The sequence below is a fragment of the Python bivittatus genome, unplaced genomic scaffold, assembly GCF_059951505.1.
Source record: "Python bivittatus isolate LINGU-HERP-01145 unplaced genomic scaffold, Pbiv_v1 ctg000700_np1212, whole genome shotgun sequence".
In the NCBI taxonomy this organism is placed as follows: Eukaryota; Metazoa; Chordata; class Lepidosauria; order Squamata; family Pythonidae; genus Python; species Python bivittatus.
This window is the reverse complement of record NW_028277098.1, coordinates 39,543,608-39,555,974: the sequence shown is the minus strand read 5'-3', so window position 1 is coordinate 39,555,974 and position 12,367 is coordinate 39,543,608. Positions and strand designations below refer to the sequence as shown.

The window sequence follows — 12,367 nt, the reverse complement described above, 5'->3', positions numbered from 1 at the left end:
TGCTGCATTAGTTGTAGCATGGCATTCTGTAAATTTTTCATCTGTGTGTCTACTTGTTGCTGGTGCTGCAACAACACGGCTGCCCGATGTTCTGTGGATGGCAGGGTTCTTTGAAGATTGGAGGCCATTCTCAAAATTCCTCTCTTTAGAAGAGAGTAGGAGACTTGCAAGACTGATGTCAACCCTTCCAGGTAAACCAGACAGGAAACAAGGCTAGATGAACTAATTCTACTTTATTGTAAAGCTACATTAACAGATACTTGCAAGTCTGGAAACACAAATTTCCCACCCTCCCTATTTACCACCTGAATAGTTAGGGCTGGTCTTTCCTAAGTTTCTTTCATTGACCATTACCCTACTGCGGACTCCTTTCTCCTATATCTGATCATTCCATAGGTGGCATCTCTTTCCCCCAACTTGCAAGGTCATTCTCACATTCCATTACACAGCAGTATGGAAGAAGATGGCAGAAAATAATGACAGCACTCTCTGGATTCTGCCTGGAACTATCTCTGGGCACATTATCTGAGATCTCCTCAAACCTGGAATCGTACATAGAATCCTATTTAGGAAAAAATCATTTTGGCCGTCAAGTCCAACCAGGCTACTCAGTGCACTGACCTAAATTAAAGGACTCCAGGTTGTCTAGCTTCTGTTTGAACAATGAAGGGAAACCCGTCACCTCTCAGGGTAATTGGCTCTCCTGTCAAACTGGTCTATTGTTAGGAAATTTTCTAACATTGAGTCAGAATCTGCCTTGCTGTAACTTCAATTCATTATTGCATATCCCATGCTTTGGAATGAGAAGAAGCAGATCTTGACCTTCTACCTTCAGGTACTTGAAAAATGTTATAATATCACACACACACACACACACACACAGGTATGTGTTCTACCAGGAATGTGCAAAGAGCGGGATGAAAAAGCAGGACTAAAGTTTGAGGCTGATAGAAACTAAATCTCTCATCAACACCATATGCATAGCCAGTCATTGACTTTCAGTAGTCTTCTTTCCTTTTCACTCTTCCACATACTTTAAAAGGTGGACAGAAATACCACCTAAGTCTCTAAGTCTTGAGCTTCCTCTTAAGATTTTCAAAGTTCTTGGTGATATGGGGTTGAAGCTGTTCTTTGCAGTATTATTCATCCCTACAAGTATGAGCAGGAATGGATAATTGTCAGTGGGCTTGGAATGACTTGGAAGTTCTTTTGTCTCATCACTGATCCTTGCTCCTGGTGGATGATAGAGCTATGGTTGACCACAAATATACCACAAGCTAATATTTTATAATTTATTTATCCATACTGATTAGGATATCAGCAGCAAAGTTGAAAAACAGGTGACTGAAGACCAGCAAGTTAAGGCAGACCAGCCTCCAGAAAACGTGGGTACCTTAATTCTGTTCCTTTAAAAAAAAAAAAAATGAAGCAGTTTCATTTATTAGTCATTGTTTCAATTTCACTTTATATTTTATATAGCAACAATTTAAGAAGACACATAAAATACCCCAAAACTTGAACGTTTCTTACAACTTTTGGATAGGAGTTTAAACCTTTACATGTTTTCTTCATACTGTAAAGATACAGTGGTACCTCGGGATATGAACTTAATCCGTTCCGTGACTCTGGGCGTATCCCGAGTTGGTCGTAACCCGAAGGAAATTTCCCCATAGGGTTCAATGTAAATCCGGTTAATCCGTTCCGCCCTCCGCCCGAATTTGGTCGCAACCCGAGGCAATTTCCCATAAGGTTCAATGTAATTACCGTTAATCCGTTCTGGCGTCCACGGACCACACGGAAAGCGGCCGGGCGCGGCGTGGTGCGGCGCGAAAACGGCCTGGCGCGGCGCGAAAACGGCCCGGCGCGGCGCGAAAACAGCCCGGCGTGGCGCGAAAACGGCCGCGGACCACGCGGCAGGGCCGGAAAAACAGCCGCGGACCACGTGGCACGGGCGGAAAAATGGCCGTGGACCACGTGGCACGGGCAGAAAATGGCCGCGGACCACGTGGCACGGGCGGAAAATGGCTCGTACCCCGAGGCGGAGTTCGCAAACCGAGGTAAAATTTTGGGGCCAGAGCTGGTCGTAACCCGAAAAATTCGCAAGCAGAGGCGTTCGTATCCCGAGGTATCACTGTATGTGAAATTGATGTTCCCAAAGTAGGCAGATAATTTGCTCCTAGAACAATTTGCCCTCCTTTCCTGATCCATGTAAATATCTCTGTACAGTGGTTTAAGCTGGTTTTTAGAATTATATAAGAGGTTTAAAATTCAAATACTTATTTTCTTTTTCTTTTTGCCTCTCCCAGTTTCGAAACCAGTTAAAGCAAACAAAGTCTTCCACAGTGACCCCCATCCCCATCAATTTACATGAGATTTCTTTGGCATCTGAATCACTTTATTCTCCAGAGACAGAATTCAGCAATCGAAGTATGAACCTGTAATTTCCATCTGAAGTAGTACTTTGCATTAATCCTCAGAATTTAGGGTAGTAATATTGATTTTTAATTTTTTTAAAAAATCTAGTTTAACTGAGGTAATTCTTAGGACATTTAAGTACTGTTTAAAGCATTCTTTAAATTACTGCAACAGTAAGCATGTACATTTTCTTTTCATAGAAATGCAAGGGGTTTTTTTAAAGGAAGTTTCCTTTAATGCGTTCCATTTGTTCCACAGTGGCTTTTATCTACTGTGTGCTTATTAAAACATTTGTCACCTTGACATGGGGTGTGTGTCTGTGTGTTGATGGAAAGTTTCCTGCCCCTCCTTCTATCTGTAGTTGTCTGACTCAAAACTTACGGCCTTTCTGAACAATGTAGGAAAGGGTCTAAAGAGATTCTGCATGGAATATAAATTATCTCAAGTTGGATTTGGATCCGAAGTTAAAAACATATCAGCATAGTGATATGCTGAAATCCTTCATAAAATAGTCTAAACAATCTGAGTACCACAATTCGAGTATCACAGGAAGAACAGCAGAAATAAGATCAGGCTGGAACATTTCCTGCTAAATATGCTAGTTGCTTCCAGATTTTTACGTATTTATTTTTATTGTTTGAGGATCCTGTTGCTTTTGCTCTGCAACACAATTTTGGTATCCTGCAGTATGTTCTGAATGTAAAGATCACGCTTTGTTCTGAGTGTGTATGTTTACATTATACATTTGATCTGAAACTCAGCTAGAACAAAGAATAGCATATAAACATATTATTACTAATAAATGACTTTCTGCTTCCTTCTTTACTCATACTACATATGAACATATATGAGAGTGTTAAGAACTGAAAAATGTCAGCTCTTAATGTGTGACTTATATAAACAAACTAATTTGGGGAGGGGAGAAATTTCCAGTTAGCAGTGAAAAGTAAAATCCCAACTGGATCTTAAATGACAAATGCTTATTCTGCATCTAATGGCATAGTGATAGCAGAACTTATTGTCTAGAAGATAAATCAAGAAAATGTATTGCAAGGGAACAGTCTCTGCTCAGGTGAAATTATTTTCCTTCACTTCAATGGATCCTCTTTTTGGAAATGATCATTTCCGTACAACATTCCTCAGCAAAAATAATCTATAAAAATGTGCCTGTTGTACTTCAATTGCCTTTCCTTCTATCTGTATTCCAATTATCCATAAACAAATTTTATTTTTCCAATAGTAACATTTCTTTAATCAGATTGATTATGACACTCCAACATATTTCTCTGCAATGTGTTTACATGTTTACAATTGTATGGACTAATACTTTTTTTATTTTTGCTGTAGACAACTTCTCACCTCCTTCAGTAGATCCAGCAACATGCCCAATTGTTCCTGGACAAGAAATGACTATAGAAATATCCAAAGGACGATCAGGTCTTGGACTCAGTATTGTAGGAGGAAAGGATACACCACTTGTAAGTTGCTTGTTCTGAATGGAGTGTGTGTTGTGGGTGTGTGGGTGTGGGTGTGTTTGAGAGTTTTCATAAATTGCAAACCCTATCTCAGTTTTGGGATAGTAAATTAAAGAAAAGTAGAAACATGATGCGAAGACAGGAAGGTGGAGAAACTATATCAGGCAAGGAAAGTGTAATGTGTTTCTTCATTCCCATCCAAGGAACTCCAGCCTCAGGAAATGTGTAATGGAGACTAGGTGGAGAGAGGGCGTTAAATGCAGTGCAAATCGAAGAAAAAAAAGATGAAGAGGTTATACTAAACAGAGCTTGCTTTGGTATTCATGCTATAGCAACCATGCAGAACAACGTTGCTGTAGTAAGTCAGGTCTCAAATCTATTAGCTTTCCTGGAGGTTACACAGTTAAAATGCAACAATGCCTTTTTACTAAGAGTGTGGATAATGTGTCAGCCTTTCAAGGTTGTCCAGATCAGGAAATAGATTCCACAAGGCAGCTAGAACTCAGCTCTATTGAGACTATATTAACAGTATTTTGCAAGTGTTTTTGACTGTGTTTTTCCTCTCCTCCTTCTTATACCATTAGTGAGTCAGGCAGAAGCCAGCCTGGGTCTCTTCCTAACACTACCTCCTTTCCCAAGGCTTAAGGAATGCTTCTGCCATTTTTGATTTTTTAATGGCTTATGAATATTTCCCTCAAGACCGACTACATGCTTAGTTATATCCAACTTTCTTTTGCTAGTAGAATAAGCTTTTTCAAGATATAAGATTTGTTCTGTACATGATAGTCCTTGAATGTCCCATGAATTAAACTGGGGAAATTTATCTTTTTATCCCATGGGAGACCTGGGATTGACGTATCACCTGTCCTTTTGAGTTTTAACAAGCACAATATTGTTATCTGTTTGACATGATCTACAATGAAGACTGGCCTTGTTTCTATTCTAACTAAGCATTGTTATACTTCTCAGAAAGACAGCCATAGGCAGGATTTTGTCTATATCCCAAATATGTTCTTAACCCATTCCCACTCTCTTGCTTAGTTAGGACCATATATTTTATGCAGAAACTCCAAAGCCAGAATTGCCTTCCATTCAATTATCCTAGTTTCACTAGGCGTCAGCTGAACAGATAAGAGACTGAGCGGTCAAGAGAATGAATTGGACTTCAATGATTATATTTGGGATGGTGGGACTAGAATGCAGAGATCAAAAGGAAGCTGTAGCTTTACTTTATCTGTGTATCAGGGGATCATCTTTGTCAACTCCAGCTGTTGTAGCAGACAATTACATCATTTTTATATTATTTGTTTTTTTATTGTTTTAATTTGAATCTGCAGATTTTTAACTTTGTTTTAATGATTCATTTTTAATGATTCATTCTAATATATTGCTTTGTAAACCATCTAGGGTAACTTAAGACAATATACAAATATTTTAATTAGTATAAATAAATAGTGAGTTTAACCTTTTTACTTTGTACTTTGTAGCCACCCAGGATTCTCTGTAAATCTGCCTTAATTTATGAAGTTAATAGCTGGTCAGATCAATAATGTAAATACACAAAGCCACTATTGAAAATGTCCCTTAGTCCTTGTGAGAGTTTGTTCATCTAATCCAATTGTTAATCTGTCAAAACTGTGACTCATGTACCCATGACTCAGTTCTCTAAATTATGGTCAGAAACTATGCTATAACTTCACCTGTAATTCCAAGATCAGAGATTTTGAAATATCAATTTTCCTAGTCCATAAAGAAATAAAAGTTTTCTGTGATCTTCAGAGGGCATGCAAACTCTTTTATAGTTTCGTTAGGTCTTGAAAATTAAAGGACTCACAGTCTAACCATCCCCTTCCTGTTTTGATACAATCCCAATTTAGTATTTATTTTTTTCCTATTTGGAGTCCAACATGCGGATCTTGTTTCTGTTCTGTTTACTCCAAAGACAATGATTTGTGACAGGTTATTTAAAGAAGTTTTACTTTTTTAAACTTTATCTTATACTCTTATTCTGCTTTTTGTCCAGGAACCATTGATACAATATTACCAAATTTATTTCTGCAAATTAGCAATAGGCCTGAGAAGTAGGTTAGCCAGAATTTTGAAACTTAGACATCATAATTGTCTTACTCTACTCCCTGCTTGCTTACCACATTCTGGGAATGGGGGCAGTGGGGTTAAAGAAGCTATCTCATTATGGCGAGATAGTTATTTTGTTCAGATTTTTGTAAATTTTCTTTCTCTTCTGTTTTATTAAAACACATCTGTACCCTTTACTTTAGCCTATGATTGCCAGAAACATGATTTTTAAAAAAAATCATTAAAATTTAAATTACTTTAATTATTTCAAAATAAAAAAGCCTGCAAGCTTCTATAAGAGTGCATTGAAAGAATGCTAATGAACGTTGCTGTTAAAATTGTAGCTTTGAAGACTTTAAAATCTTAAAAGGGTATAACTATAAAGGCATTAGTATGCAACCTCCAAAATGTTTAAAACAGGACCAGATGTAGCTGTGAGGTACATCTAAAGCATTAGTGGCTTCCTTGAAACCATTTGATAGTTTGGTATGAAAAATTATATTCAAATTCATATGGATATACTTTCAAATTTTAAAAAATGAAGGTAAAATATCTCTCTTGATTACAACATGCAGCTTTGTTTGGCAGCCATATTTTTTACCATTGTCTTCTTCTGATATATATTCCAATTTGGCCTACAGCCCTAGATTTCCTGATGGTGTCCCACCAAAACAGCGATCAGGTCCAATCCTTTAAGACCAGATCCTGCCACCTGCATACAGGCAAAATAATGCCATCTGACATACAGTCGAAGATTCTAAATGGGGACTTGATTTGGGATACATTTTATCACTTTTCTTGCCAAAAACACACAGTACATTATACTGCCTATTTTATTGCAATGGCACTTGGCTATGCATTTGAGTTGTTAATGCTCTTTGAACCTAATGACAGCAACATACAGTATGAACATGTTCCATCATCTGGGAATGAAAACTTCCCATTCATATGTAAACTCTGTATACCTTTTAATTATTAGTGGAACTGAACTGCAGGGGGCAATTATTTTCCTGGAGCAGAATCATCAAACTGTAAACAGCTCCTGGATTTGGCTTCTTAGTTGCCGCTCAGCAAACCCATCGTACCACATTTTGGCCTTCCTATCGTCTGCTGTAGGTGTGCTCAGTATATAAATATCTCATTGCAACAGAATGTTTCTGGATTACCGTTGAGGGAAATTATGATAACCAACTGAGTATACTTTCTACAACAGTTTAGTTCAGGGGTATCTGCAGGGTGCAGACACACATAAAAATGTGTGTCTATCTATCGCACTGTCATAACTACCACCTTGACTTTTTTTTACCACACCCTGCGAATATCCTTGATTTGTTACAAGTAGCCAGTAAACTAAATTTCAATATGGCCATGTATCATAAGAAAATGTACAGGAACAAGCATGGCCATAGAAATATTAAAAAGAAGGATGCATATGAATTCCCATTTTTTCCATTGTTCATTACTAAGTTAGAAAGTTATGCTTTGTAGAACATTAAATCTGCCTATCTTACATTAGACTACAGGACTGTTTATGTATTTGGGCAGCAATCTGAAAAACTGCCTGCTGTACTTAGTACAAAAAACTGTTCTCTAATTTTCTGGCTATGCTGATTGCATTTTGCAGTCATTCCTCTAAAATGGTATAGCTGTGGGAGGACGCATAAACTGTATTTTCATATCAGTAATTATCATTTGACTATGCAACTTCCTGTAAACAGATTGATTCCTGAATCAGCAGTAGATTGGGCTATTCTGAGGCTTTCTGTAAATAAATGGCTGCTAATACCCCCTAAAGACACAAACAGAGTAATTAGAAATTTGATATGGGGACTATAACATTTTGCAATCGCTTCATAGTTGTAAATACTCATAGCAGTGAGATTTAAAAGAAAAGGGAAACAATCACAAGACTTGCTTTAGGGGAAAGATGTTGTTACTTTCCTCCTTGTCTTTTTCATTTCATGTCACCTTGCTCTGAGTGATGTAGTGCTGCTTCATGAAAGGTATTTTTTAAATTGAATACAGTCTTCTGAACTCCCACTAACTACACTGTCTACTATGAATGGCTTTATACCAAAAACAAATTCCAAATGTTATTGTTGAAAGACGGAATGAGTAAGATTCGCTCACTGATATTGGGAGTAAGTTTTTCAAAGTATACTTGAGCTTTATTTCTGGATCCTTTTCTGTGGTCAGCACATGCATGTTGGGCATTCACATTAACAATTTCAAAGAACTTTAAATGTTTAATTTTACTACAAATGGAAGTTTGTGGAAAAAGCTATACTTCAGTTGTGGAAGTTAAAGCAAATAAAGAGAATGCAGCAGAAATTTTGCTACTAGACATATACTTATAGACCTCATTCAGATGAAACAACAAACTGCTTTGTTTGGTAAATGTTTGATTTCTTAGTCTTCCCTTTATGTATCATAAGTGGAGATCTAAAGCTTCAATTCCCTTTTTTAAAAATATCTGTACCTTTCTCTTATATCTAAAGTTGGCAGATGGTGCTTTGCTCAAATCGCCATTTAACAAGCCAAGATAGGAAAAACTACCAGATGTAATTTTAGTCAATTTTCCTCAGCAAACTCAATGGACTTACAGACTGTCTCTTGTGCTAATGTGTTAGCTCTTGCCAAAGATTGTTTCCAGATAAAATGAAGATATTTTTTTTCCTGAGGTAAAATGATACTATAATGATGGGAAATGGAGGCAAGATACTGCTTTCTAAAGACATGATTCTGATGTCCTTGGAAGAACAATAGGATATGCATGTGTATATATATGAAAATAATTGATAATTTTATCAGGACTATGTACCTTATAGTAAAATATTTCTAGAAGAGATTGTCCAATGTCTTTTGAATTGTCTGAAGCAGATTTTACAGCATCTGCAGTCAAGTTATTCAGTTACCTTCATAATGTACCTGCCCCAGGCCTTCTTTGAATGCCTTCTCAGAGTGCCACAGACAAATGAAGCATGGCTGCAAGGGAGGCCCTTCTCAGATGTAGAGGCAGCCCCTGCTGCTGTGTCCAGCGCCCATCAAACCAGGCAAAGACGTTCCCACACTCCCAGGCTTTTTGGTAGTTTTGTATTAATTTGATTCTACGTGCTCATTCTCTACCGAAGGAAGGTATTTTAAGAGAGAGACAGAGAGATTGTTTTCATTGTTTTTCTATTTTTTTTTAAAGTACATTTTTTGTACTATAAAACTATATGGAGCTATCCTTATGATCACTAGGAGTCAAGCTGTAGTCAAGGAAGTATTATCTTACCTATTACAACGATCAGTTGCTGATTTTTAGCTGTTTATTCATTGTAGCCCCTATATTATTCTCTGAAATGTTGCCTTCTGCCTCATTTGAAATGTATATTCTGCATCCTTCTCAGTTCTACATGGCTTATTGTTAAAAGAGATAGCTACAGATTACCCCATGAAGGCATCTGCCTACTCTTTCAAAGGCAGCAATGTAGTTCATGAAGAGATAAAAGCAGTTTCTCCATCCTTCCTGTCTTCGGAGTCTACTCCTTTCAGTAAATATATATCACTGTCCCCAAACTGTCCCATGTTCGCAGAAGTTGTTAAACTTCTGGATTTTTTTTTTTTTTTGGTACATTAAATTGCAGCAATGCAGTATAAGAGAAGAATCATGCTAAATTATCCCATGAAGTCCTTAGTACTTTCATTCTTCATAATGTGCTGATTTAGAGAGCATCAAGATTAAAATGCACATAAAGCACCTTCTTGTATAACATTGGTAAAAGTTTAGTACAAATTACTGGATAGAATTATTCTCAGATGGTAGGAACATAGATGTAGCCAAAATCTTTCTTTATAGCTAAACTTTTTAAAAGCCAGGGGGGAAGGGACCAATTGGTTGTCTGGTGTCAAGCTATTACAGAGGATGGAAGCCACAGTGGAAAGGCTGGTTCTGTGGTTCCTGCAGATAGCAATCCCAGAGCAGAGACCCAAAGTGTTTCTGTCCTACCCAATTTTATCAGATAATTGTCTCAAATGTTACAAGGAGAAAATAATCTCATAAATATCCAGGACTGAACTATGAAGGTCTTTAAAGATATCAACCAGCACATTGCATCACATTCCTCCATCCATGTGTCACCAGCAATCATTCACAAGTGTAATCAATGCCATCTCCATTGATATCCTGGCCTAGAACCTGAACTGAAATGGATCCAGATCAGCCCCACCATTTTCTCAACAACCTTCCCCTGGCAGGGATGATTGGAAACTGGTCAACAGTTGTCCAGAGTATCCAGGTCGAGCAATCAACCTTGTGCTCTTTTGTGAATCTCTTCCAAAATGTCTGAATTCTTCTTAAACTGTGATACAGATATTCAAGGTTGAGTCTGACCAGTGGAGTATATAATGGAGCTATTAACTTACTGAGATTTGGACACTGTGGTTCTATTAATGCAGCCTAAACTTGCATATAGTACAAAAGAAATGCTTAATATCTAAGCACTTCTTTTGTACTGTATGCAAGTTTAGGCTGCATTAATATCTATTACATGGAATATCTATTAATATATATTTATGTAAAGGGAAATTTGATACGTAACTCCCTCCCTCCCTCCTTCCCTATCTGTTTATCAATCATTCTGTGTTCTGAACTACCTGTTTTTAAACTGTAAGGATTGATACAAAGCTTATATATTCCACTAGGATGCCATAGTCATACATGAAGTTTATGAAGAAGGAGCAGCTGCTAGAGATGGTCGACTTTGGGCTGGTGATCAAATTCTTGAGGTGAGTTTCAAGTTTACCTTCTTGAATATTTCTGTTGTCTTCAAGATGATTGGACAGATGTGTTGAAATGCTTTAGGATTAAGAATTTGCTCCAGCTGGGCAGTACAGGGATCCAAAATCCAATATTCTACTCTTTGGGTTCCACAAATACGTAGCGTAGCGTAGCGTAGCGTAGCACGATACGATACGATACGATACGATACGATACGATACGATACGATACGATACGATACAATACAATACAATACAATACAATACAATACAAATATACTTAGGGGAGCGGGTGCCTTCAAATCAATCTTCACTCCTGGCAACGATATGGACAAGTCCATGAAGTTTTCTTGGCAATATTTTTAAGAAATTATTTGTCATTGCCTTTTTCCCAGGGCTGAGTGAGAATGACTGGCCTGAAGGCACCCAGCTAGCTTTATGCGCAAGAAAGGGCTATAACTAATTGTCTTCTGGTTTTCAGTTCACTCTCTTTAATCACTACACCAAAATGGCTTTCACCAATATACTACTGCTTCCCATTTTCAAGGCAATGTTTTGCAAGATGATTAGATTTGATCATAATATAGAAGTTGAGGGAAGGCTAAAAAAAAGGGGGCCCTTGCATATGAAAAGTGCTTTGATAGAGATTAATATCAATAGCAGACCTTTTCCAGGAACTATATTAGAGTACGTGTTTCAAGTTGCTGTAGTTGTAATTAAAACCCAAAGAGATTTTTATCTGGCCATGATGTTCATGCAAGCAGTGTTCTAGCTCTCTTTACAATTTAACATTAATATTTGTTTTAAGACCAACTTATGCTTTGTTGTGGTGTGGTGTGCCATCTATTGGAATATAGAAAAATATTATTTTGCTTTCAGAGAATAGAATTGTGAATTTAAAAAAAATAGCAGAGAAAAATCCAGAATCAGGTAGAACTTTATTATGCATACAAAATACCAGGTTCAGGCAGCAGTACTACATCTATTTACCTATGAATAAACCTTACTGAACTTAGTAGACCTTACATCTGAGGAAACACTTGTTAGTGTGTTAGTCCTTCAAACAATATACAGAAGCTGAGTTTTCATCATGCTTTGCTCTAAGGATTTTGGGAAATGTACATTTTCAAGTTATTTTATCAGAAAGTAAGAATGGATATATTCATTTATTTAAAAAGCATATTTAATTATGCTTCAGATATATTGTAAAATATAAACAGAGAGAGCCTATGAGTTATTTTAGGGTAATAAGTTATACTAAACAATATTTATGAGTAAGTACTGGCTAAACCACAGTACTCAACCATAGTAGAATCTTAAAAAACCAAACCTGGTTTCAGAGCTTCCAGTGTGTGAACTATGGTTTAAGTATAATTTGTATGTTAGTTTAATAATTATAAACATTAATCATAACCATAGTTAATCAAAATAAAGCAAGTTCATCTTTTCAGTCCTAGCATGTTCCTACTAAGATTAATCAGACTTTATCGTTCAAACTGAATAAACTTCCAATCCCTACATGGATCAGAAGGGGACAGTTGAAAACTGCCTTCTCAGAATGTTTAACCATGATTTTATCTTTCATGTGAATTGGCAGAATTTCTGGTATTCTGCACTGGGTCAATGTAACACTTTTTGAC

The 12,367-nt window shown here is 37.0% G+C and overlaps 1 protein-coding gene across 2 annotated transcripts in view; it reads left to right on the top strand.

Moving 5' to 3' along the window:
* The window catches only part of PATJ (PATJ crumbs cell polarity complex component), a 154,657-nt gene that overhangs the window by 120,816 nt on the left and 21,474 nt on the right, over window positions 1-12,367 (top strand). For both annotated transcript variants that reach the window (XM_088154302.1, XM_088154301.1), the window contains exons 32-35: window positions 1,314-1,385; window positions 2,307-2,427; window positions 3,763-3,893; window positions 10,653-10,736. In XM_088154302.1, coding sequence (XP_088010428.1) covers window positions 1,314-1,385; window positions 2,307-2,427; window positions 3,763-3,893; window positions 10,653-10,736 — 408 coding nt within the window. The remainder of the gene's footprint in view (window positions 1-1,313; window positions 1,386-2,306; window positions 2,428-3,762; window positions 3,894-10,652; window positions 10,737-12,367) is intronic.